We start from the raw sequence: 27,442 nt of genomic DNA, 5'->3' as shown, positions 1-27,442 counted from the left end.
AGGGAAATAAACACAATACTGCAACGATTGCTACACGAGCAATCCCACCGCTATTCCATCAGTCAATACATTCGCAAAACAAAACAAATATACAGCAACGAAACCGATGAAAGGAAAAACATTTTCATTGTACCACCAAACTTTTCACCTCATTCTAGTTTACACTGCTAATTAAGCAGCTGACGGAGTATAAACAAGCCCCATAACCTGTTAGTGTGAATATACAAGTGCAGCTAGCAATTGGCAGCATATTTTTCCCTCGCTGTACGGAAGTTGTGGAAAATTATCGACACTACCTTTCCGTTTTTCCAAACTTTATTTACACACTGCATTGTTATTGCAGTGGCATGCCCACCTTTCATTACCTAACGTTAGTGGCTCATGTTTTTTGCCTCTACTGAGCGCTTACGTAAAAGCCGTAAATCATAATTTTATTGTCAACGGTTTGAAAAATATTGTTGTTCAACCTTTCGCTATGTTTATACAATTAATTGAAACGATCCCTAGCATGGCAAATTAAAATCATACGCTCGAATTTTCAACATCCCCTCTCCGCCCATCAACAATTATTCATTATCCACCGTTGGCGCAGAAAACGCAGATGAGTTAATTCGTTATTCATTGCAGCATAATAGCAAACTCAACAATTTAACCTTTTGCAGAATAAAAAAAAAACTCGTTCAAAAACAAAATGAATTTAAACCTACATTGAATGTCATTGAATAAGTGGCATGGAAGCAATCTCTGCATCATTTGTAGTAGCACATTAAAATTGCGCAATAGCTGGTATTTCCGATGATATTGTTTCACGTGTTTTACCTGTTTTACCCTCGCACCTTTTGTAATCTATTTTGGTTTTCAATGGTAATCTTCTTCTTCTTCTTTGGCACAACAATCGTTGTCCCTCAAGGCATGCCTGTACCACTTGTGGGCTTGGCTTACAGTGACTTACTGATTACGCATAGCAGGATAGTCTGTCCTACTTATGGAGGCACAGTCCGTTTTAGGCTTGACCTCATGATGGGCATGTTGTTGAGTCTCACGAGTTGACGACTGTACCACCAGATCGGCCTAATGGTCTAAGTACTTCTATCTACTAAGGTGTTCGATGATTTTTATTTACTGACAACCGAACGAATGTACAAATGTTTTAATAATTTATTCCCATGACTCTCTTTGCTTAATGTATAAGATGCTTAAAAATGACTAAAATAGATGTATGAATTTTAGTTTATTGCAAAACAATTTATAACAATAATTAGCGTGTACCTGAGTATATAGGTGTATATGTATCACAAAATTAACTCTAGTTTTTTATTTCTTTTCTGATTACAGTCAAACCTTCAGCACGAACCGTTTAATACCACTGTTCTCCATAATCAACGAGTGCAGTTTGTCACCAGTACGCCCATAATATGTGACAAAAGCTATGAAAATACTAAAAAATAAAAGAAATCATCTTACACGATCCTCGACACGACTCGTCCGATATTCGGCGAACCAAGGGTTCTGCTTTCGGGTGTGAAAATAATTAAATACCATCGTGTCGCGACTGTCGTTTAATTGTCTACACTTTGGCGAACGAAAAGAAGTGACATAACACTGGAAAGCGAGCCAATGATAAAAATCTTCACACACGGTTTCACTTGGTACAGATGCTTTCGTGCTAGTGGCAAACAAGAGAATATCACTCCGTCAAGAGCAGCATTGGCGTGGCAAAGGTGAACTGGGTGGCTAGGTGAACCATTAACTCTTCGAAAGGTGCGACTACACACCATCAGAACACACAGCCGTACAGACAGCAACATATACGATCCAATTTAAAACTACATAGAATTCCGGCAACATCACACGGTGGCAGGAACCGGTGAAGTGTATGAAAGGAATATATCAACACGGCGGATTGTGATCCCTTCCCGAGTTTGGTTCTTCAGTCTATACCTCTGTCTATCTATCTCTCTCTCTAGCTCACAGTCACATACACTATCGACATTCCTCTCGGTTTTGCAGGCTTACCGAAAGAGCAATTTAGTAAAGCACGCCAAAATACGTGGTCAGTTTCAACGGCTAAGGACAGTTTTTCAGCACGAACCACAAACGCACACGTATACATCGTCTTTGCCTTTTCAAACATTCTGCAAAGTGACAGTGCTAGTTGAGTTGATGAGCTGAAGAACAGTCACATTTTTGACACACTGATCAGCAGCAGCTCTAAGGCGTCTAACTAATGCAGTACCCACGAAGCTAATACGGGGGTGCAAGCTACAATCAGTGCAAACTACATTTTGAATTCGGACAACGCCTGTCGCTGCTATTTTGTGCGCTCTACAGGGCAGCTTCACTTTTCTCTCGATCTCCTGACGCACATAAGTAAAGTATACAACACTACAAGCTACTACTACTACTTCTACTGCATTCAACACCATTCTTGGGAAGGGAAAGCTATCCTAACGAAAACTTCACATCGAGCCAAAGAGAGCCAACCAATTGTCATTGCCATAAGTAAGTGTCTCAAAGTGGAAACGAGAGTTTGAACAAGAGACATAAAGAAAAAGGTAACTCAATGTTGATGTTGGTCGGCACAAATCATTGGCATCTGTATGAGATAGCGTGAACCAAGAAACGAACAGTTCGTTACGTGCATAGAAAAACGTATAATAGAAAAGTGTATATTCAGTTCAAGCAGCGTTATATCGAACTGTAGAGTGTAATACTGGTAACGGTTATGTACATTGAATGAAGTGCAAACGGAATATGAAAGAAGACAAAATAAGCCAATTAGCACTGAGTTACTGCTAGTGTAGAAGACAAACCAACACAGTGCGTGAGACAAATAGTTAGGTGTGAAAATATACTAAGGTGTTATTATTGGCAGTTACGGAATATAACATCCGTGTTCTAAAATGTGTGTGTGAGTGTGTTTGTGTGTACGATAGAAAGTAAAAAGTCGTAAAGTGAAAGTTTTCATCAAATCATAAAAATATAAAAACACACACAAAAACACTTTGCCACAAATCAATCTCACCTTTAGCATATTATGCTAACGTGTTGGAATTGTAAACCGACGGGCTATGTTTGTGATGCTGTCAGTTCGCACAACAACTTCCGTTCGTGAACGGCACGCCGAAACGGTCCAGAAGGCAATCAACATCAATCAACTCATACGCAACATCAGCAACCGAAAGCACCGTAAACCTCGGACTACTGAAACCGAAAAGCATCAGCTAGAACAGACAGAGCAGCAACATTTAGGGCAGTTTCCTCAACACGGGACGATTACTGCCAGCAACAAGAGTCATAGCAGCAGCAGCAGCAGCAGCATCACCAGCAACAGCAGTATAAACAAACAACAAAATAACCGACGCAACAGTAGGGACAGCGCTAAAAACGACTACAACAACGCTAAGTCCAAGAACTGCCTTCTAATCGACGCTTCGGAACAACAGAATCAGATCTCCAGTAGACAGCGCCATCGATCGAAAAACGTCAACGTCGATCGGAACTGTAACAATATTCGGAATCGAGCAAAGGAAAAGATCGACAAGACCGTACCACCGCTTATTGGAACCGTTGTCCCAACAGCCGCAGTCATTATCGACCAGAACGCGAGAAGCATTCCGTCAACGATAACACCGATATCGCTCTGCACCATCTCCCAGCCGAACGAGTACCGTCTGCCAGCGGACATACGGAAACTGTCGGTCGAGTTCACAAAGCCACCAATTGAACCGGTGAATAAAATTAACACTGAGCTGGTCCTTACCGCGTCCGTTCGGCCCACGATCAGGACGCTGACGACTGCAGCCGTAACGACGACAACAAGGACGACGACAGCAACGATCACGACACCAACGAGAACCACGTGCTCGATTGCCCCGCCCGAACATCAACAGCAGCAACGCAACAACGCTACCAATCTCAACGTTAACCAACAGACCGACGCCAACGATAAGGACAAATCCAAGTTTCTGCTACCCGAGCTGAACAACTTTCGGAAACCGCCAACTGTTCAGGTAAAAATCTCTATATCACCCTATTGTTGGCGTATTTCTGAGGAGTGTAGTTAAACACATTTTACTAAATTTTGTGGTTATGTTAACTATATTTTGCGATAGTCTATTGCAATTGTACCGTGGTACTGTCGTCAACTCGTACGACTTAAGAACATGCCCGTCATGGGTTCTAGCCCCGTATGGACCCCTACGTAGGACTGATTATCCTGTTATGGGTAATTCATAATTCACTGACAACCAAACCCAATAATATGGTAGGCAAGTATTGACCAACAATGGTTGTTGCACCAAAGAAGAAACGGAATATAACTATATTAAACGCAAACAGGCGCAAGTTTATTTCAATCTGATTTAAACTTACAATGGAAAATAATGGCAACATTTCGATTGTATTTCATTAAAGTTATTTATCAACGTACGACCGATTTTATTCATAAATAATAACCCACAAATCATTCTCGTAAAATTATTCTAGTATACATTGTGCTTGTAAGACCATTCAGAAATATCGTATAAGAACAGTTTAGAGTAAATACGCAAATTTAGAGTTACGCGAATTTGAGTTACGCGATTTTTTATTCTTGACAGTTCATATGTCAAATCAGTACAATTTTCTCCATCAATTGTGAAATAAAAAATAACTTAAAATTTTTCCAAAAGTTTTAAGTCACAAAAAATACATTAATAACCGAATTTTCTTCACGAATTGCATTAAATAAGTAAAAAATTACATAAATGAACTAAATTCAATAAAAAAAAACATTATTAATCAAGTATATTTTGGCTATTTTCGCGTGACTAGGGGAAAGGCTGTACACAAAAATAATATAAAATAGAGCCGCCCAGTGCCAGGAGCCTTTGAACAATAGAAACGGTGTAATTTATAAACAAGCCTTATTTTATCAGAATAATAACTTTGAGCACAAATGCAAACTTAAAATACAACTTCTAAACGTCAAATTCCATAAACATTGATATCGTAAATAACCCCAATTTCGGAGGGGGCGGTCCCGTGGTACAGTCGTACAACACGAACGACTCAATAACATGCCCGTCATAGGTTCAAGCATAGAATGGACCGTCTCCCCGTAGCAAGGATTGACTGCATGGCTGCGTGGTATTGAATTAAGTCTCGAAAGTCTGTATAGGCCAGCATGTCCGCGTAGGTCGTTACGCCAAATAGAAGAAGAAGAACGGAATTATTTAAAAAAGAAGTCTGAATGATTGTAGCTTATGAGAAATACAGTTGAACAACTTGTAAACAATCATTTCTTTGCAAATTTCTTCTTTCCAGGTACCTGTGGCAACAATATTGAACGACCTTAGCCCAGTGCCTGCACCAGTTAAAGTTACCAATAAAATTACCAACTCGAACCCTATGAGTCCTATGACCCCCGCCGGGCTACAGAGTAACTCGCCGGACGTTAAGGCCATGCGGTAAGTAGTCAGACGAAACAGACCCTGAACATGAACATTGATTCGATTTTTTAATTTCTATTACAATCTCACTTGCATTGCTCAGTTGCTTGCATTGACTTTTCCTCTTTAAGTTTTATTTTTGTGTTGTATAACCAAATGTTGTGTGTAGATTTAAATGTATTGATAAATTACATTGACACTGTTTAAGTTTAAGCGGCAAACAATGTTGATGCTAATCCACCTTTCCTGTTCACAAACAGAACCATTTGTCAGCTGTCACAAGCAATGAACAGCATGGTTATGATTGCTACAAATTTAATTTAATTAACATAAAAATAAAACATAAACATCGTAAACATGCATCGAGCACTACGAAACGCGCACCCGTAGCAAAGAATATTCCAATTAAAAACGAGTTAGCTCACAAAAATACTATCATACCTCATTCTGTACCCAAGCGTGCTATTTCACTCGGCTCCATCTTTTCTGTGTGCAAAGCACATTCGTTTCGCGTTTTGTTTACTTCACAAATGTGTGTGAGCATTAAACACGTGTTGTAGTACCAGCAATAATGGATGATTATTGTGTGTCTCGCCTGTCTGTCGACAAATAGCATTTCAGAATTCGATTTGCGTGGGTGGTTGTATTTTTTCCGAAAAAAACAAACACTCAATTCAAATTGCCAATGCGGCCATGTTTCATTTTAATAGCACCGAAAAATGGTGTATCGTATTATAAACTAATGTTTTGCAGGTGATGCCATAATAGAATTCTCGGCTTCGCGTTCTTGAGAATCTGACAAACACGAAATGGTTTATTGACGTACCTACAATATATTCAAATTAGAATTTTTAGGAACCATTTTGTGAATTAACTTTAGATCGTATTCAAACAACTTCAACTGAGATCTGTCTGAAGCTCATAGTCAAATAGTTTTCTCTGATAATTTTTCAACAAAAACTAAATCTCGTCTTTCCACATATTATTCTAATCGTAGATGAAACAAAGCACTAAGTAATTAATGATAAATGTTCTAAACTTGTCTGTTGCCTTCCTTCGACCACAGGTACTACAGATTGTGGATATATACATGCAACGCTGTGCTCCTGATGGCAGTCATCGTATTCTGTGGCGTTGCTGGTAAGATTCTACTCTCCGACTACAAGCGCCTGCTGGTGAACGGATTAAGTCTGACGCAGCCCAGTTTCATTTATGCTTACTTAGCTCTGCTGGTGCAATCAGGTACGCATGGTAAAACGAAGGATGGCGCCAATTACTATCAATGTAGCGATATATATATGTAACATGATGAGCATAACAAAATAACGAATATTCGTTTTATCTGTTTACTCGTTTTTGTTTTCTTTTCAGGTTTCCTACAACTGATAGGGTGTCTCGGTGCCTTAAGACTGTCGGAGAAATTGTTAAACGCTTACTGGTTACTTTTACTCGTGTTGTTGATAGGGGACGCAATGTTAGGCATTTTTTGGATGTTCAAATTCGATCGAGTCATGCACGATCTGCAACCGATGCTAAAGTAAGTGGGTGCTTTGTGCACTAAATGTTTTAAATATTTATATTATCGAAATGCAACGTGTCACTGTATTATTATGATAGTCCAAAACAATATAAACTTCACACAGTTAGCTTTTCGTTGAGGACGATTATGGAGCAGACATATGAACGTGAATAAATTCCGAAACATGTTAGAACTTATTTTCAAAATTAGTTTTAAATATGTCTATTGGCTGTGCCATGAATTACAAATTAAACTAATGAATTATTCAAACTGCCAAAAATGCATTCAACAAAATACCGTTGTTAACATATACCATTATAGAGTATAGTCTCATTTTTACATCATTTTTGTACTCCCACAATAACATCAGCAATCATATTTCATCCCCCTCCACCGCTCGAGATTGTTTGTTTATTCTTTCCAAAAGCCTCGAAACCCAAGATCCCTTCAAAATAGGACATTTATTCCCGAATTTATGTGGCCTAGGTAACACGACACCGGTTTGCCGATCCGTACCGTTGTGGTGAAGCCGCCTCTCCAAATGGCAACTGCTTTATGTCTAAAAATACGCAAAACCGATTACGAACAGCAAAAACTTTCGCTGCTCGAATAAAACCCGTCACCACATCCGGGACCAAAGAACGGATTCACTTTACGCCATCCCCTCCCCTGTAAAAACGTCTGTAATCTCACGATCGGGGTACACTGTACAAGCGAGAATATTGTTTCTTCCTATGCGCACAAAAGTATCAAATGGAAGGCGCCATAGACTTTGGGAGCGTTTGAGTTGCATTAATTTTAGTACCAGGAAATTCGTTCAACATATTGCTCATCGCAACTCACGTTTCGTACCGCTTGTCGTACCGATCCACCTACTTCCTACCCAAAATTCACCCAACACTTGCCGCACGCGGTCTTGCCACAAGCTTCCTCCAGAGCCCGCGGCCATAAGAGTTAGCTGTAACTTTCGGCTGTGTTTACGTTCCGTACTTGATGCACTCCCGTTTTTATCATTCCAGATACCGGCTAGCGCATGAATATGGAAATTCGCCCGAGCTGACGGAGCTATGGGACCGGTTACAGAACGAGGGCCGATGCTGCGGAGTCACTGGACCGCAAGTAAGTATGGCTGGAGGCTCGTGTCGGACCAAGCCTGCGCGCGTGTTAAGCGGCAGTGCGAGTGCGGTATTAAGATTGGGATCGTATTATTTTCGGTGCTGGCTGTTCGGTGCTGGGTCTTCCGGACACCGACAGCCGTGTATTACGTAAAGCATGTATGAATTGAAGCAGAAGGGTAGAGGGGGTGTCTACGAACGTGAAAAAGGGGTAGTCAATGTTGGTGGTGGTTGTGAGTTATTTTAGTTTCTTGGATTTGTTGGAATGCTTGTAAGCTCTTAATCTAGATGCAGATATATTCAACCACACAAACACATACACTTGCCCGGAGCACGGGTGAAGTTCAAAGGGTGAAGTTGGGGTCGGGCTGCGATTTGTTATTAACTGCAATTAAAGCTTATATTTAGAACCCAGCAACCGAAGCAGGCTGATGAAAGTTTTTCGTAAATCAATTTACATAGCATTACAATTCGTACAAAGAAGTTGTCACCTTCAATGCGCCAAAAGAACATGGAATAACATATGATATTCTATATCATGGGCACATCTCTTTTGGCATCATTGCTTTTCTGGAATTCAAATTTTGAAGTTTCAAATTTTGTAAATTCAACAACTTTAGTTTAATGCAACTATAATGCATTAGTAAAACAGATTATTAATTATTAACCACAGAACCTAGGAGCATGGCATTCAAATTCCAAAATATTTTTGTGACTTACAATCAATTAAATGAAAAAGCCTAGTTTGTTGACAATTTAGTTTCTAGTTTATGAAAAGCGTCCAATGTTAAAAGTATCTTTCAATTCAATAGAGTAATCGAAATAAAGTTGAAATTAGCGCCTATTACTAATGTTCTGAGCCTTTATCGCTCAGTTCAAACAACACAACCAAACATTCAATTTACCGACCCTTTACTCCAATATTGGCAAAACATTCGCTGCATTGCATCATGCACCATGCCAACAGTAAATTTCATTAGCTATTCTAGTTCTGCTCATGCAACTCGATGTCTAAGCATTGCACTTCGTTGTCGGTAACTCGAATGATTCAAACCATATGTACTGTTCGACACTACTAGGAGCAAATACAATGTGTTACGCCAACCTCTGTTTTGTTAAAGAACGATAACCATTCTCATTCAATCAATGAATTAAAGCACTACCGGCAGTCCGATGGGTACTATGCATAGCACAGCGTAGTGCACTCGGTTTTGGGTCATCAGGATAAACCACTCCATTTGTACATTCTATGATCACGCTCTTCCCACTTAAAAGTTCAATTTTAGAGGGCCCTCTGTTTTACATGGCACTGGTTAAACGTTTTATTTGACTACGACCGCAAGCTGAACAAACTATACACAACAGTCCCCTGCACCGCGACATTCGACACTCCTTTCCAATGGCCCAACAAACAATCCACCCTATACGTTCACAAAATGTGCTCTTTTCCGGTTCGAACTTAACAGCAAGACCAAAAAGCAGTACCTTTTTCCTGTCATTGTACAAATACCAATCGTTTGCCGATCGGAAGATGGTAGAGCTGTGGTTGATTGAGAAAGAGAGAGAGAGAGAAAAAAAGAGAGAGAGAAAAAGAGAGATAGAAAAACAGGCCACTCTGCTTCAGTCGCAATTGTATGTAAAATGTGAGCCAGCCGGAAGGATGTGTTAAAATGGATTTACCTACCACCGTGTTTAATCCTTTGCATGTTCCTCCTCATTCAAACCGATTACTGTGTGTAAACAGGAGAGATTGAAAGAGCATAATTGGAAACGAGTTTTTGCTCGCTGAAAGAAGCATATGCAGATGACTGTGTGTGTGTGTGTTTTTTATTATACATTGATACCTAAATGGACTAATGTGTGTAACGGTTGAACATGTAATCCGTTACCATAAGCGTTATTTTTAATCTACATTTTAATCTCTCGGATACCACTAAAGGGCTTAGCACAGGATGATGCAAGATGTATTTAAGCAGTTTTTCCGGAAGTTTGTGATCAATTGTATTTAACTTCACAAAAGTTATGTACTCTATAAGTGTTCCAATTGCCTCACAGAGTATAAACTGTTTTGAATAATTTATTTCACTTCCTTTCAACCATGCAGTTCTCCTGTTCAAGCAAAAACGTGACCTCAATGGTACGCTAATTACTTCATACCTTCAGATTATCTTCCTCCTTCCCTGTGCTACCAGGGATTCTTTTCCCCCACGCACTGCAAAGGCTTGCACCATACACCCTTGGATTTGGTTCCCACGGCGATTCTAACTAATTCAAACACAGCTAAAGCTGACGATGAGGGTCGAACCGAGCTGTTTTCTACGATTTTTCAAACGATCCAACCCGAGTGGATTAAACGTTTGGATAGGAAAATAATCCTTAATAATTATATTCGCGGGCCGAGGAAGCCAAAGCAAAAGCATTTGACGCTTGAAAGGGAAAAGAAGAAACTGTTCGAACAGGAAAACAACAGTTCGAAACCAATTAGTGTATGAACGATACAAAGTACAAACATAAAATAATTAAACTATTGGTACCATACAGCAATACAGCAATTTGAGTGTTTATAGATACCTTCAAAAGGTTTACAAACAAGTTGTAAAACACTTCTCCTTATATAATGATGAATGCTAGGTTAACATTTGTATTGCTTGGTTATCTTTTACTAAAGCTGAGTTTATTTTATTTTTTCAAGGATTTTGCACTCAACGCAAACCGTACATACCCGACGTCCTGCTGCACATCCGACATCACGGAGCAGATCAGCATAGGACGGCGTCCGCTCGCTTCCGCCATCGTATTTCGGGGCGGCGAGGACCCAACGGCGGCCGTCGCTGCCGCTACCGAGCTGGCGGCTAGTACGATAAAGGACACACTGCTGATGAACCGGAACTTTAGCGAGCTCAGTGACTCCTGGAGCCTAATAACGGCTCCCAGCAGTGGCAGCAGTGCAAGCGGAGCAAGCACCGAACCACTGCAGCAGCAAAATGGTGTCATCATCGAGGAGGGCGCGCCTGGGACCGGCCAGTCTGCAGTCAGTAGCACCAGCGCCAGTGATAGTAGCAGTACCTTCAGTTCCAGTACTAATCACGGCACCAGCTACGGCTCTACGACCGGTAGCAGTTCCGGTAGTTCTGCCGGTGCCAGTTCAGTTTCCGGGGGCGAAACGGAAGAAATCAAAACGATCGTCACATGCCGAGCTGTATATCCCCAGGTAAGAAATGATAATTAGGATCTACGGTCTTGTATTAAATCTGTTCCAGCGAAACAAGCTATTGGTGTAGAAAGGGCGGGTCTTCGTTTCCTTTCTAAATTAAGGCTGTCAACATCAAGAATACAAATTGTGTTCCTCTTCTAGCTCCAAGCTTCGCCGTCAAATAAAAAAAACGTCATAATTGAAAACGTCCTTCAATTGGTCACGTATTGGACTTTTTCAAGACTACCATGAATAACTTGGCGCTATAAAAACAGCCTCCCTTCGGCCAGGACTGTCAAACACACACAAGTGTTCATAATTCAACATGATTGATAACAAGACATGATGACTAGTTATTCTAATTCAATTCTCTACATAAATATACAATTATTTTCTGCAACCATATTGTACAATCACAAATTTGTCGATTTATGTACACATGTATACCACAATAACATTATTCTTATTATTTAACAAATGGCTGATCTCGTGGTACCGTCGTAAACTCGTACGACTTAACAACATGCCCGTCATGGGTTTAAGCCCCATATCCTGCTATGGGGGTCTGTACGGGGGTCTGCTACGGACTGTAGATTAATAAGTCATTAAAAGCCAAAGCCACTAGTGGTACAGGCAGGCCTTGACCGATAACGGTTGTTGTGCCATAGAAGATGAAGATTTAACAATCACTCTTATTAGACGTAACAGATAGACTCGTGAGATTGTTTGATCGATCATTCTTCAATTCAATTTTTTTAATGTCACATCGATATCACGACTTTGACATCTCTGCATTGAAAAAGTTTACGATCAGGCACGGAGACCTAGTTCTGCACACACACACACACACACACATACACAAAAACCCAGTTCAGTACAAAAGCGTAAAACAAAAGTCTGACAGACGGCCAACGTCACAAAATGAATGGCCTTTCAGAGGATGTGGCGGGCCGAAGCACAAAGAATAGTATTAAGCTGCAACAAATGGAACATAAAATAAGGCCAGTGAAAATGCATTCGCATATACACGAATACGGTACCGTTCCGACGGGAGAAAATTGTGCACCGCAAAACTCAAACGAAGCAGCTCCATCGCTGGAAAAGGAAATCACAGATCGATGAAAACCGTACCGAGGGGCACGGACGACAAGAAACGTCAGATGCAATTTATTGCACTTTCCGGTGATGCTGCTGCTTTTGCTTGCACCGTGCTAGAAAAAGCGAACCATGCGAGAACAAAAAAACAAACAAACGAATTCTTCACCCCATTTATTCGATCCATGACGGATGATGGTTGCCTTCCAACATCGCGCCGTCAACAGCGGCAGTTCGATTTTCTTTTACGACTTTAGCAGCCCCACTCACCCCTGTACCACGTAGTACAGAGCTTCGCACTTGCAGCTTTCGATTTATTTCGTTTATTGGTATATTGTTGTTGCAGTGGAGTTTGTTTTTCCACCCAGACATATTTTCATTCCCAACAGTGTGAGCTTTTGTTCGCGATCACTTTTGCAGTGTGCCATGTTTGCTTTTAATTAAATCGTTCCTTGCTGAACCCCGGGACAGCACTAACACTCGCCATGTTGCTTTCCCTTTTGCACAATGGCTAACACATATACACACGCACCATGGTAAACCAGCAAGTGGCCAGAAATAGTATTCATCACTTCATTTCGCACACTCCATCGTGCGGCGAACGTTCCGTCTTGCACAATCGATTATTCAGCTGGGCTGAGCGCTATCGACAACAATACACCACCAGCCATATATATTTCCTCGGTGCGCGAGGTGCAGCACACTTCGATACATTATAATCAACCATGGGGCGCACGTGCACTGGACGTGTTCATTGGGGACGTATTCAAATTCCCAGAAAATGGCATGTCCTCAAAAAACCAACAACGGTTGCGAATGGTTTACGTTTCATTGCAATGGTCGAATGTTTTTCTTGCTACCAAAACAAGCGTATGCACTGGGCTCTCACGTGCATGAACGCACGTGATGCCACGATTGACAGCTGCGGAAATACATGTGCCAGAGCACCAGATCTACTTGAAAAATGACCAAAATTAATTCCACAGAGTCCATAGTTGTATTACGCGCTTTAGTGACAAGTTAGGGTTAATTGGATTTAAGTATTATTGATGTTTTTTTTCACTTCAATGCTTCAAGCCTTTCCTTGTTGATTTACACTTTCCACCTTCTACTTGACAGGGTTGCGCTGAACGAATCGTGTCCTGGCTGCGACATACAGCTGATATACTGTTTGTTCTCGGTTACTGCGTGATAGCGTTCCTGAAGCTATGCTTCCTTGGCATCTTGCGGTATGAGATCAAGGAAATGATACAGAAGATCAAGTTGCTGCAAACGGAAATGTCCGGCGCGATCCTCAACGGTGTCGACTGCGATCAGCAACAGATACAGCAGGTAGGTTACGCTTAACGGTTTGTTATTGTGAGAAGCATTTGCTACCAAGCAAACATTTAACAACTATAGCTTTTCCGTTCAAGAAAAATCACAGCACAGGCTCTCTTTTACCAGAAAGAAAATCAATATTCAAAAACGTAAACCGGATAAAAATTCATTAAAAAATCTAAATTACCAAATCAATTACACCTTAGAACAATACTTTAATTGATTGCAGTACAGACTTCAAAATACATTGGAAACTTGAATAAAATATTTCATTGCGATTTCAAAAAGGAAAACATCACATAAGTTTTCAATTCATTTGTTCATTCCTACTTTCATCAATAAATAAACATTTGACAGAAATTGCCAAATTTTACAGCCACCGGCCAATATTTATTTTCCACAATGATATAAGAAATGTATAATTCATTGATTTCAATTTTAAAACTTTTCTCTCTCTCTTGAACCGACGCCATTCGCACGCAACCTGGCACGATCTTGGTGTGGAATATCCGCCGAATGCGCCTACAACACCCGCACGCAACACCGTCTGCACGCACTCGCAATTAAAACCAACAATGCCACGTAAAAACAATAAAATCGATTACCGTACTACTAACACTATCCACTAAACACCGTGCAACCGGGATCGATTCCTGATTCACCAATGCGATATGATGATACCTGCCGATCCACACCAATCCACATTCTCACAAAATTCCGCTACCCTGCACCGAACCCAAATATTTAACCTAAAACGTTTGATTGCACCCTCTATCGGGTTGATAAATTGATTGAAAATACCCGGCACACATCACCTTTACGATCGAAAATTCCGGATGCCACTAAAAAAAAACAAATGTCGTTCCAAATCCGCATCTTCATTTGGGGGTGATGTGTGTTTGTGTGCGTATATCGTGTGCTACAGTTTACCTTATTGCAGCAAGTGACGAGCACATCGGTCAATGGTGGCATCCATGCGGAACCGAAGGTAGGCAATCGGGACCGCGAAAGGACACGTGTCGGGTCGGCGGAAAGCGAGCGGGAATCACTGTTGACGCAAGAAAACACTCCCAAACAGCTGCTCAAGCACAAGCAGCTCTACACGTGCATTAACGAACAGCAGCAGCAGCAGCAGCAGCAGCAACAACAGCCGCAACACATCTGTGGCCAGTCCTCGTTGGCGGGCAGCAGTGGTGCCACGACGGGTGCAGGCGGAGGCCCGGCCGGGGGTGCCGGTGGCTGTGAGTCGGATACTAACTCCAACTGTGCCCTGCTGGTGGAGGACAACAACGGTCCATCGTTGCTGTCCACCGCAACCGGCACGACCAAGACAATAAACGGTAATAACAACTACGAGCTGTGCGAATTCGACGCCAAGGTGCCCACCTACAGGTAAGCGGAATTGCCTGCTTTGCATGACCTGTCTAGCCCACCTAACCTTCTTCTGACCCCTCTCCCTAAACCCCTCTACACCTCACTCTTCATCCTGACGTACACCTTCAACTGCACACACTGCGTTCCACACAACCACCACTGTCGCAATGAGCGCGATGGCGTTCGTGTATGTGTGCGCGTTTACACTCTACACCCAGTTCGAAGTGAAAGCATCAAGCACCAATGTGTACACCCCCCGATTTACCCTTTCTGGTAGTGTGTTTAGACTGAGCGTTCCTTTTCCGCACCGAACTCAAAAGTATAGTTTGGCAGACATACACAACAACACCCTCACACACACACACTATTTATTACCATTGCGCGATCAAGACACCATTATCCTTTAGGCATGAACACTTCCGACAATGATGTGCGACTAGCTAAAGTGCAAGAGTATTTGTAGGCGTCCTTTCCCACACCTGTGATAGATGCATTCGTCCCGGTAGAACTTGATCCAAACAGTAAACAATTTAACAGTGCCAGAGTTTTGCTATTAAGAATGCATGAGGCAACAAACGATAAAGCAAACAGTATCGGTTCGCATTAGAATGCTATGACGCGTCGGTTGTGTAGTCAGCCACTGTGGCTGAGCAGCGGCAAGATGTTGAAATGTGTAGAAACAAAAATCGAGCCAAACCACTAGACACGCAGAAACATTTAGATCGATTTCAAATTTATCTTAAAGCAATTATAGTTTTCCCTCTTGAATGTGCTTCCAAATAGATTGGCTTTAAAATTAGTCAGGTTAGCAGACTGTGTGGATTTTTTTTATACCGATCATTAAAAACTGCTTCATCTCTATTCTAATGCAAGGATAATATTGTTTGGTCAACTCTACGGCATAGAAGAACTTTTTCATATTATTCAATGCGGTATTGAAAATGCTCCCAATACGCAGTATGTTTAACAATTGTACAACATCAGTACTCATTCCGGGCAATCATCTGAGTCAAACGGAAAAATGTAAACCAAACCCACTTTAAACGAACGGAAATTTTATCCGTATTATAGAAGTCTCAAGATCCGTTGCACATTTCATTCAATGACCCGAGACAATGCTACCAAATTGCACTGTCAATGTTCTTATTTTGCAAAACAAACGTTAACGTGAAGCACAAGAATCATTATAAAAATGTTTTTTTATAGTTTAACCCGTTTTTAAGTTTGATATAATTCTTTAAGTTTGGTATAAAGCCGGTCTCGTGGTACAGTCGTCAACTCGTACGACTTAACAACATGCCCGTCATGGGTTCAAGCCCCAAATGGACCGTGCCGCCATACGTAGGACGGACTATCCTTCTATAGGAGGAAATCAATTAGTCACTGAAATCCAAGCCCACAAGTGTTACAGTCAGGCCTTGACCGACAACGGTTGTTGAGCCAAAAGAAGAAGAAGATAATTCTTTTTTTTTGGAGCCTTTTCTATCAGTTTTGTTTTTCAAATCTGTCCTGAAGTGAAACGGTGCTACAATTTTCACATAATCCCCTCATTGTTCATTGTATTATTCACACACTTATTTTTAATGTATTTTTAATGTAAATAATAATCATTTCTTTTGTGAATGTAATTACTGGCAACTCTTCTTCTTCTTTAGCACAACAACCGTTATCGATCAAGGCCAGCCTGTCTGTACCACCTGTGGGCTTGGATTTCAGTGACTTATTGATTATCATAGCAATATAGTCCTACGTATGGGGGAACGGTCAATTCGGGGCTTGAACCCATGACACGGGCATGTTGTTAAATTACTGGCAATTAGTGTAGTATAAATTAACCATATCCTTCCATCAGTTAGAGATGTCGTAAAAGAAACAAATCGAGTTGACAAACACGCATCATAATACAAAATCAGCATTTTGACACTTTTCTCTAACGCTCGAATCACATAATGGCCCTTTTAGTGGTACGTAATTGATGGATAAAGCCTAAGTAAAGTTTTATGTCAACACACATTTTTTCTTTAATGTGTCAGACTAGTATTTCTATACTGAATTTCGAGACACAGCTTCACGAATCGGGTTTACGCTCTATTACTTTGCTTAGCCGCTAAAACCGGAACATTGATTCTATAAGATATACGAACTTTGCTATTAAAAACCACTCTTTTTTCGGTAGTAACAATTTTTTTCGGTTCATATGGTAAAAATAGTGGTTTGAATAAAAAGGGGTGTAATAAAATGCTACAGACATGTGAAGTTGTATCGAGTGATGTGGTAATTTACATTTTTCATTTGAATCTATCGTGTTCCAAAAAATAAGTTGTAAGACATTGACACTTTTTGCAGTACAGGTTTTGCCCCAGTTCATGCAGAAAGTATTTTTGCAATAATTGAATATTTTTTCCCAATGCAAAGAGTACCAGTGGACAATGCGAGTTCATACCCCTGTAAAATCACTTCCAAAACACCCATTCCACATCCATTCATCACGAACACGGTGCCATTTTATCTGTGCGTACTAAAATCTGTCCAGCAACCAAGCAAGCTCACGCCAGCCACCCCCAAAACTCCACACATTTACCATTCCTGTCTTCCTGTCTTCATTTCCTCCTTCTTTTTCGAGATACAAATGCACCCGCTCGAACAAGTTCGTCCAGCACCAGCCGGCCCAGCAGGCCCCGCCGCGACTCTATCAGGAAGCGTGATCCCTGGCGTTACGCTTGTGACGCACTACTGGCCGCACCCGTTCACTGGGTCGCCGCATTCTCCGCACGCTCGGGAAGCGTTCCCGCACGATAAACCCTATCGCCACCAGCACCGTCCAAGCCGGCAAGAGGTAGTAGCACCCGTTTGCAACGTGCCAATTTTCGAAAGCTTCGAAGGTAGTAGAGAGCTTGGGGAGGAGCTGCTTACGTTCGAAAACATTCTAAGCGTTTGGTGCACTCGCGTTCACTGTTGTGAGCTGCGCTGGTCATACATGGGGCATAGTTCCGCAGTATAACTAACGCAGGCTAACGCTGCTGTAACAATAGCAATCGCGTAACAAGACTAACATTTCAAACAACCTTCATACTGCACTACTACCGAGCCGGCACGGTCTAGTAAATAGTGTGGTGAAGCAAAACAAAAAAAAAACACGTTCCTTTTTATACAATAACTCATAATGCAACGCATTTGAACGCTTTTGTAGATGCTTTTACTCACAAAGCAAACCACGCACTCGGTATGTAAAGTAGGATCTGCCAGAACGACGCTCATTGTGCTATGCTCCATACACATAATAGTACGTATTTTAGAGTTCTGCTTGAAGCCGCGCAATTTGTTCGCAAACATTACCACACACTACGCACTACGTACCCTCAAACACATCTCAGTACGCTTCATCAATTACGCTTTGCAATGTGCATACTGTGCTGTAATGCTGACTAGTTGTGTTACATGTTACCAATCTACTAGTTTAACGATCTTTACGGTTTTGTTTCTTCGCCCTGCTGCAAAGCATACGCACCCGACTAATCGATTATAAATTCTTCTTTTTATCCCTTCACCTGCCCGTTCTTTCTCCTTCTGCCTCCTGCCGACCCTGCAACAGACTTCTGAATGCACCGACGGTTACTAAAATCTGACTACGGTATTACCTGGAGCAGCTGTTCGGCGATCGGTGGCGCAAATCGCGCCCGAACGCCACCCGCCCGGGACAGCAGCCCACGGCCAACGAGTTCGACGACACCGGGGGAAGCCAACCGGGCGCCCGCCCGGGCAGTGCCAGCTCGCGCCTGGTCACCAGCAACACGACCGGCAGCACCGCGACCACCATACTGGGCAGCACGGTGGCCACGTCCGGCTCGTCGGTTAGCGGACCGGGTCCCGGGGGCGGTGGCCCGTCGTCCACCGGCGGTTCATCATCGTCGGTCAAGTGTACGGTCGTTAACCGGCTGCACAGCATCACCTCGGTGGGTGGGAGCGGTGCGTCGCGTGCCGCCGACCAGGAAGGGCCCGCCGGCAGCACGGGCAGCAGCTCCAAAAAGCGACAGCAGCAACGCTCCCGCATCACGTACGATCGGGAGCAGGGCGTTCGGTTTTACCGCGGCACGGAAACAACCGATAGCAACGATTGTGATTGTGAAGATATTTAGATAAGTCGCGCCCCTCCTTCCGATCCCCAGCTCCCCCCCCCCCCCCCCCACTCCCTGTTCGTACACAGCTAGAAGCAGTAGGTAGCTACAAACTCCCCCATCACCCCCTCACCCTAGACAGGACCAATAGTACACATGCACACCCGGCAACCTGCGTAATGCCGGACAGCAACGCATGCTTACGGGGTAAGTCTAACCAATCTGCCAGCGTGCACGTGGTTATAAGTGTGATGTTGCAAAAGATGAAACCGGACACAGCAGAACATGGTGAAAATGATTGTGCATGAGCGATGTATGTGTGTGTGTGTATGTCTGCCTTGGCGTACGTTCCTTTGTGATTCCAGGTGATGATGCGATAGGCTAATATCAGGCAAACATTATATTCAAACCCCAGAACAAACCAACAGTGCGAAACGGTGCGGTAGTATCAGCTGTGCGAATAGTAGAAGTGATGAGTGTTATCCCCTTTTTAAAATAGGAAATTAAACCCATTTTGCGTAAAGTAGTGTGGTAAGGTAAGCTAAGTTAGTCATGTTAAAAGAAAACAACAACAACAGACGGTAACAAACACGTGCCATTGAGGGGTATGTATGAGTGTGTGTACACTAAGGGTTTTGGGGCATGCCGAAACATACTGAGCCATTGTTATCATTCTCATACACCTTACCCTTTAGATGCTGGTAGAAGCTAGAGCAAGCATTAGCTTGTTTCAACTGTTCCATCTGGATGCTTGTAAGCTGCCAGTTTGCCAGAGAAACTGGCACTGAAGCGATGGAGACGCACGGTACTTTACTAGTACCCATAAATGTTTCTAAACTATGGCTTGATCGTGAACGAATTGTCCGTGGAAATGACTTTAAACAACACAAAACGCCCTCCCGACAGTAACACTAAAGATGGTTTGACCAATGACGTTTGACGACAGGACACGCCTTCCATGCACTTCCACCTTGGGTTGGTAAATAAAGAGATATTTCTTAGAGCAACTATGGTAAAAAAATCAAAACGGCAGTCCTCTCTAAAGTTTCTCTACACTTTTGCCGAACGTACACATAAAATACTTCGCTCGACGGCGTGTGGTCTGGCCTCTTTTTTTAAAGAATGTACTACTACTTCGGTAGCTTTCTTTAACTGTTCAGGCAAGCTAAGCTAATAATAATGTGCTTTCCACCACTTAAACAAATGGTTTGAATAGCTAACAAAAAAAATATAATAAAGGCAACTTTGCGCCAGATACGAAAACAATTTACGTCACCACGATAAAATGAGAGAATAATTCAGGTCAGCATCTTCTGGGAAGCACGGCACCGGCACGGTGTACCAGCGGACGAGCAGACATTAGCAACTTTGCCATCTTTTCCGGCCTCTTTTTAGTCAGTTGCCTCACTTCCGGTGGCGAACTGACCATTCGCTACACTCGTGGCTGCAGGCGCCACGGGTTCCCGGCTCGTCCTGTGCCCGTTCGACGTGGGCGGAATACAAATTGAAATAATCTAATCCTCACAGCGATATGCTGGACCGAATGGCCGCAGAATGTTGCACACGAAAAAAGTGCACTCACTGTCCCTCCGTCTCTCACCTACTTCTTCTCGCTCTTTCTCCCTCACTTACACACACACACACACGCATCAGTTGTGGTTTTAAAGCAAAATGTAAAAAAACAGCATTTGCCGGAAGGATTTGATTCTTTTTTTTTTTGTTCCTTTTGCTGGGGATGTTTGCGAAGTGAGACACACATAACGAAGACCAACTACGGAACAGTAACCTTCCGGTCGGTATTCCAGTTCCAGGCTGGATGGTACTGCTAGCCCCAGGCACTTAAATGCTTCTGAGCGATAAAACGAATGTGCAAGATGCAGAAAAGGATAATTGTTCATTGAGCCCTTTATCATATAATTAGGCATATGTGTATGTGTGTATATGTGAGTGTGTTTGTGTGTCTGTGTCCGATGGTACTGTAGCTGAAGGCGCTGTGTAAAAATCCTTTGTGGGATATTTTCTCACACGGGCTCCGTGACATCAAACACATTGCTGCTGCCAACCTCGTTATATGGTATACGATGAAAACAATGTAGTATTTCCTTTCCTCTAATCTGAGCTCATTCGCGTTATCGATTCGAAGCAATTCGGTGAGATGCACCTTTTACCGAACGGAAGTATTGGCCCCCTTTTGGTTGTAGATAACTATAAATTAGAATAGTACAAGAAAAGCAGTAACTGCATGGCGTTGCCACTGCGGGCATTCGGCCAACAAGGAGCAAGAAATCGTGCTCGGAGCTCGTGGTTGGTGATTTCTGATTATTGATACATAATAGATCTGTAATCGACCGTTGTGTACAGTATACTTGGCACATTAAACACGGTGATATTATGCGCTTTAAAATATAACGATAGAAATACAGAACAATATATGGTAAGAAGCTCATCGTCATAGATATTGGTGGTAAGGATGTAGGAGGTGGTTCTAGCGGCTAAGCGATAGGAAGCAGGAAAGATAACTTCTCTCTGCTGTCTGCTTTCATAGTATGCATGATTCTTCACCTTGCAGATATTCAAAACAAGCAACTATCTATTTATTTAACTATTGTTGTTCTATCATTTCGTCGAAAATTTAACATAGCAAACACTCTATGCCCGTTTGATACGTCTGTCAATACAATGACAATGATAAATTCAAAGTCAATGCGACATGCACTACGTTTAAAACACGGATTCGAATCGAATGTTCGATAAAATAATGGAATTCTTTGCTTATATATTGTTTTGAGCATTAGATCCAGACATAAACAATGTGTTGCACATATTAGTTATTGTTATTGCAATGTGTTTTTGTTATTTTCATCCAAATTTATTCCAATGAGTAAAGCAAATACACATTTATTTATCTTCTAAATATTTATCGAACTTTGCGTTTGAGATTCAATTCTTACTGAATTAATTTTAACACAATCTGCATTATTTTGGTTCGGGAAGTACATTTACGTGGAGTACATACTTTCAGTTTAAATTAAACAAAACATTACAACCTACCACAGACGTAACACTAGCATGGATTTAATTTTCTATTATGTACCACCACTGAATGGAAGGCGCTTGTTTAATGTTTACTGAATAGAAGGCGCACATTTAATAAGATTGCTATGTTTCAGGGGCATTTGTCGCTGTCGGAAACTATATTTTTCAGCGTTTCTGAGATTGTTACTTTTTTCAATCCCATGAAACATGGAGCCTTTGTCGTTCATATTTTTTGCTACTACTCTTGTTGCACTATTTTAAAAGGGTTAGCGTTATGCTTTGTATTCGAAACATATAACGCTTTAGAAAAACAAACAAATAAAGTTCTGCTTTACATACTTTTTGCGTTTTAGATTGCGCTATCGTTTTCAAATGTATGTGTTACATAATGCAATTAAAACCATGCTAAACCCATTCAAACATCAGCACTTTGTAGATCATACTACCTACCACAACTAAAGAATGATTAAAAAACAAAGCTTCCCTTTTGAAATGGTTTTCATTTTTATACATAAAATTCGCAACCTGATGTGTTTAAACAGAATGGACGCGAAGCTGCTTCATCTAAACGCGACGGTAACGGACCTAACGTAAAGATTTCCAAACCCGAACCGGTACCATACCAGCTCGCTGGTTGGTGTATCGTTCGACATATGTAATTATCCGAATCAAAACTGCATCAACTCAGCGAGCGCTACTACGCTACGCAATTGTTTGGTTTCCACTGTTGACGTACTGATATAATGTTGCTCCCTTTCATATCGTACCATCGTGGTACAATAGTCATACAGTGATAAGATAATTATACCGATAGCACATAGAAATATACGCATTAAGAGACTAAGAAGTTAGTATGTATATCAATATATAGCGAACCAAATGTGAACTGAGTATGGGAAGAAGATGGTAGTCACGTTGACGATATGCAGTTGCTAGCTCGGTACTTCTTCTGCTATACAGAGCTTACTTGTGTAACAGTTAGACGAATGTGTTGGTTTAACAGTTGTTTTATGTGCATTGTTTTTAATTAATATATCGTACAAATAATTATAGGTATGGAAGAACTTCGTTTTTCGATTGCTTTAGATTGATTGAACAGAGCTACAGAACTACATAGCATAACTACAAATAGAACTACATAAATAAACGGAGCTTTAAACAGCTTTAACATAATTTAATACACTCTTTTCTAATTCAGGTAATATTAACCAAAGTCGTCGAATAAGCTTGAGCATGAACGAAGAAAACCAGCTAACAACTCACACCGTGCAATCGTGACACACGTTTGCTTCAATGACCTATTGAAGCAAACATGAAAAAAGACAAACATAAAATTGCTTTGGAAGATTGCTTTAAACAATTGTACATAATTTTGAAACAATTCAAACAAAACGAACGAAAATCGATCAACAGAGTAACAAACTAAATACAATAACACAACTAAGGTAGATCACGGCACGACCGTAGCGTGTTGATTGCGAATGGGGTGTGGCTCGAATTCAAACATAAAAATAGGAGATTGAATGCAAGAAGCGTAACGGCACGGCAACGGAGCACAGTCTCTGCCAAGAAAACTGTGCGTCAGAAGGAAAGCTCCGTTACGATACGGGCAGGGTGGTGGTTTTTAACTGTAAAAGATAACATACTTTACCGCCTCCGCTTTTCACTGCAATGCGGGGCAAAATCGACGTAAAAACAATATCAACCCTGTTTGCAGCGTATGTGTGCGATGCTTTTCAATTTCACCCTTTTCCATCCCGGTTACCCGGTGAAAAGTTTCAACCTCCTATCATTTAACACCCTATCTCGGGAAACGGGAAACCCCGCTTTGTGTAACATAACCATCAAAAAGCAAGCTTCCTGTCGGGAAGGGATTTTTTACACGCTGGGTTGTTTTGTCTGTTATCAGATTTCTTCTTAACACTTGTAAAGTGTATTAACATATGGGACCTTCCCCATCCTGCCATTTGCTCGCTGAGAATTTACGAACTTAGCTCCATATTACCCCCCACATTATCTGGTGTGCTAAATTGCTACCGTGTCACTTAGATACGTGCGACGGTACGATGAAAGCTCGGACAGACAGTTTGCCTGCGGGCTTTAATATAACCAACCAAACACACATACACCCATACCATACTGTTGTTCCTATACATTTAACATCGTTACAGATTCTGCTAGCAAACAAAAATCCTCCTACCACACAATATCCTTCGCAAAAAGTAAGAATAGAAAATGAAGCTATACACAGCACACAAACCCGAGCATTAACATAGAAATTAACGCATTAGAAATATTGACAACGTGCCTTAAGATATATTTTGTGTTTTTGTTGTCGCTCGCTCCATCGGGTGCAAGTGTAGGGAGTGGTGCAAATAGTGGGGAAATCTATTTTTGATAACTAAAAGCATAAAAAGAGCAGAGCAAATCCCTGCAACAATTGAGGTATACCATTACGACCGTGGTACGGTGGTATGCAGGGTGAGCCTGCGGGCTCATGTGGGTTTTGTATGGATATTAAGCATCCCAGTAAGTGTGGAAAGCGAATGAAAAAGGCGACAACAAAGCACGGAATCATTAACAAGAAACCTACTACTCATGGTTATGTGTTTCATATGGCCGGCATAAAAAAGCTAGCCGTAAGGATCTTCCTGTACGGCTTGAGCCAACCGTCGGAAGGATGTACCAAATAATGCTCACAAACAACTCAATGCATGCTCCTGGGGGTGTTGAATGTTTAGAAAGCGTGCTGTGTTACAACACAGTTTTATGTATCTGTTAATCCATTTCACAAATTGCACAGCTGCGTTTAATGTTTAATGCTTTGCTATCTGGTTTTACACAAAACTTTCAATTGAAAACCCAAAATCTCTTATACCTTTGCTTTAGAAATCCACCTCTTTACTCGCTTCTGTTCCAAACACAACCGTTTATCCTCCATCATGGTTCATTACCACAGAAACGACAGAAAGATATGAAAAAACGCTAGAATAACGAAACTAAACAATACACCACGTATTACCTAAAAGGCTTCCATATAAGTGTGTTGTCCCCCGGAGATCATACGACCGTCGGTTTGTAAATATTTGTTTAGAGAGGAATGCTTTGTAAATATGTAGGCGCAGATAACATCCACCAACAATCTCCCAAAAACAAACCGACCACAAAGACATATAAATCCTGCATAGTCAAGATTTCCTTTCTCCAATGTGTGTTATGTATGTGTGTATGTGTGTGCACAAATATACCAAATATACTAAGGTGGAAGTGCAAAGAAGGTCCAATGTAGGTGGAAAACTAAGCGGATTTAACGAATAAACTTAGCCATCGCCAGCACACAACCACATCGACACACAACTACTACACAACACAAAACAAGATTCTGAAATTCAAAAGGGACGTACTTCAGACCACGAAGTAGCAGGTGAACAAGACGCACAGGAATGTACTTGTAAGGGACAGTGGGGGGGGGGGGGGGAGGGAGGCTCGTGGAGGCATCTACAACGCTACAAGCATACTCTCGAGACTCGGCAGGATGCCTGTACGGTACACACACTCCGGTAGTAATCTCCTTCGCCGTGGCTTCTCGTCGAATACCCAGAAACCTATCATACACACGTACACTATATTCGTTCTGATATTTAGATAGCGGCTTTAATAATTTGTTGACTCGATTTTTAAGATATTCCAATTGAAAGGTAAGCTACAATTAGGCACTAATTAGAGGCCCTAGAAAAGGAACACGTCTGGAAAGCTTATTTCCATCCGTGTCTGTGCGTGTGTGAGTATGTAAGGAAAGAAACATGCAAAGAGTAGATGTTTAAATGCGGTAGCCAGATAAGGTACAAGGCATAATGGATTAGGGCTAACAATTCAGAACAAACTACAGGCATGCACGGGGGGGAAGGTGCAACCCGTATTTCCGTGGTAGGGTTACGCGATTTCAACAAAATTCCTTGAATGATAGATTACACACTACTCCAGAGTCTATAATGAACTGTTAACTCGTTTCTCTGTATATTGCACGATTTGCCTGTAACAGTACGTGCGTGTTTGTATGTGCGGGTTGGCGTAATAATATGATAAGAACCGTTTGTATGAGACTTATGAAGCATAGACATACGCTCGCATAACTAAACAGGACCCCAACGGATATGTAGGAGATAGGACACCGAACAAAATTAAAAAAAAAAACACCATCCAAACCCGCAAACGATTCAGCCGGTAGGGAGAACATATAATCAAAAGTGTCCTACAGACGAGATAATGTATAACATGTAACGGAAGATGCAATCGACAAATAAAAGAGCATTCTTTCGCAGCGATAGGTTGCCAAATTAATCTGATTGGGACATTTCCATGCAGTCATGGAACAGCAGAGTGCCGGAATAAAGATTGCAGCTATGTAGATTACATTGATGAAAAAATATACATATATTTTTGTTTACTTTTTTTACTAGCCTGCTCTCATCTGCTACCATAAAAACATAATCGTTTAATTACATCGCTGCATAACAAACAGCTAATCGGTAGGAATGCTCCAAATCGATTAAAAAAAAGAGAGATAAACAGCAAGATAAAACATGCTATAAAACATGTACCGAACATGAGCCGACCTGCTCGCGATTACAAGACCTCCCCCACACCCCCCCCACACCCCCCCCCCCCACCCGTCCATCCACCCCTCCTCATACGCGGCAAGATTTGATGGGACGGCATGGGCCGTGAAATGAAATCAAAATGGACAGCGAATTAAATGCATTATTCCTCGGCTCATTAGCGCGCTTTTGACACTGCACCAACGGACGACGACGGCGGAATTTATCTTCAATGCTACGATGGCCCTTTTTTGTTGCTACACTTCCGTTGCTCGTTCATGAGACACGCGGGAACCCTGGACGGGGACAGCGCGTGGCTGATAAACATTCTGTAAATTGAAAATTTAATTTAACGCTCCACTTGTACGGTGAAGTCGATTAAAAAACGAGCTGGCACAAAACAAAACAAAAATCTACTAAATGTGCAGAGACAGGCAAGTGCAAGTGGTGGCAGGTGGAAGCATTTAATTTACAATGTACGCAAATGATAAGTTTGAATGTGCAATAAAAAAAGGTATCGGGAACCCATGCGCCCGAATAAACAGTAGAACAAGCGAATCACTGAGTAATTGGGTAAATTGATTAATTTTGCTATTTTCATTGTCCATGCTCGTCCCACTACCAGGAACACAGACCCGAACCGTA

The 27,442-nt window shown here is 41.7% G+C and overlaps 2 protein-coding genes across 9 annotated transcripts in view; one reads left to right on the top strand and one right to left on the bottom strand.

The window, feature by feature from the left end:
• LOC11176136 (uncharacterized) overlaps positions 1–25,674 on the top strand; it is a 129,685-nt gene extending 104,011 nt beyond the window's left edge. For 5 of the 8 annotated variants that reach the window (XR_009764522.1, XR_009764524.1, XR_009764521.1 and 2 more), the window contains 10 exons: positions 1,336–4,013; positions 5,308–5,450; positions 6,499–6,674; positions 6,804–6,969; positions 7,971–8,070; positions 10,759–11,277; positions 13,474–13,686; positions 14,600–15,066; positions 17,672–17,884; positions 18,641–25,674. Coding sequence is in view for 2 of the 8 variants with exons in the window: in XM_061640974.1 (XP_061496958.1) it covers positions 3,072–4,013; positions 5,308–5,450; positions 6,499–6,674; positions 6,804–6,969; positions 7,971–8,070; positions 10,759–11,277; positions 13,474–13,686; positions 14,600–15,066; positions 18,641–18,674 (2,760 nt within the window). In the remaining 6 variants the exon portion in view is untranslated. Of the gene's footprint in view, positions 1–1,335; positions 4,014–5,307; positions 5,451–6,498; positions 6,675–6,803; positions 6,970–7,970; positions 8,071–10,758; positions 11,278–13,473; positions 13,687–14,599; positions 15,067–15,266; positions 17,045–17,671; positions 17,885–18,640 lie in introns of those variants that run through there. The other 3 variants (XR_009764526.1, XM_061640974.1, XM_061640975.1) reach the window with 3 other exon arrangements.
• The window catches only part of LOC1271543 (uncharacterized), a 178,745-nt gene that overhangs the window by 143,857 nt on the left and 7,446 nt on the right, over positions 1–27,442 (bottom strand). The window lies entirely within an intron of this gene.

This window comes from Anopheles gambiae, chromosome 2, assembly GCF_943734735.2.
Source record: "Anopheles gambiae chromosome 2, idAnoGambNW_F1_1, whole genome shotgun sequence".
In the NCBI taxonomy this organism is placed as follows: Eukaryota; Metazoa; Arthropoda; class Insecta; order Diptera; family Culicidae; genus Anopheles; species Anopheles gambiae.
The sequence above is the reverse complement of the archived record's forward strand: the minus strand, read 5'-3'. Positions and strand labels throughout refer to the sequence as shown.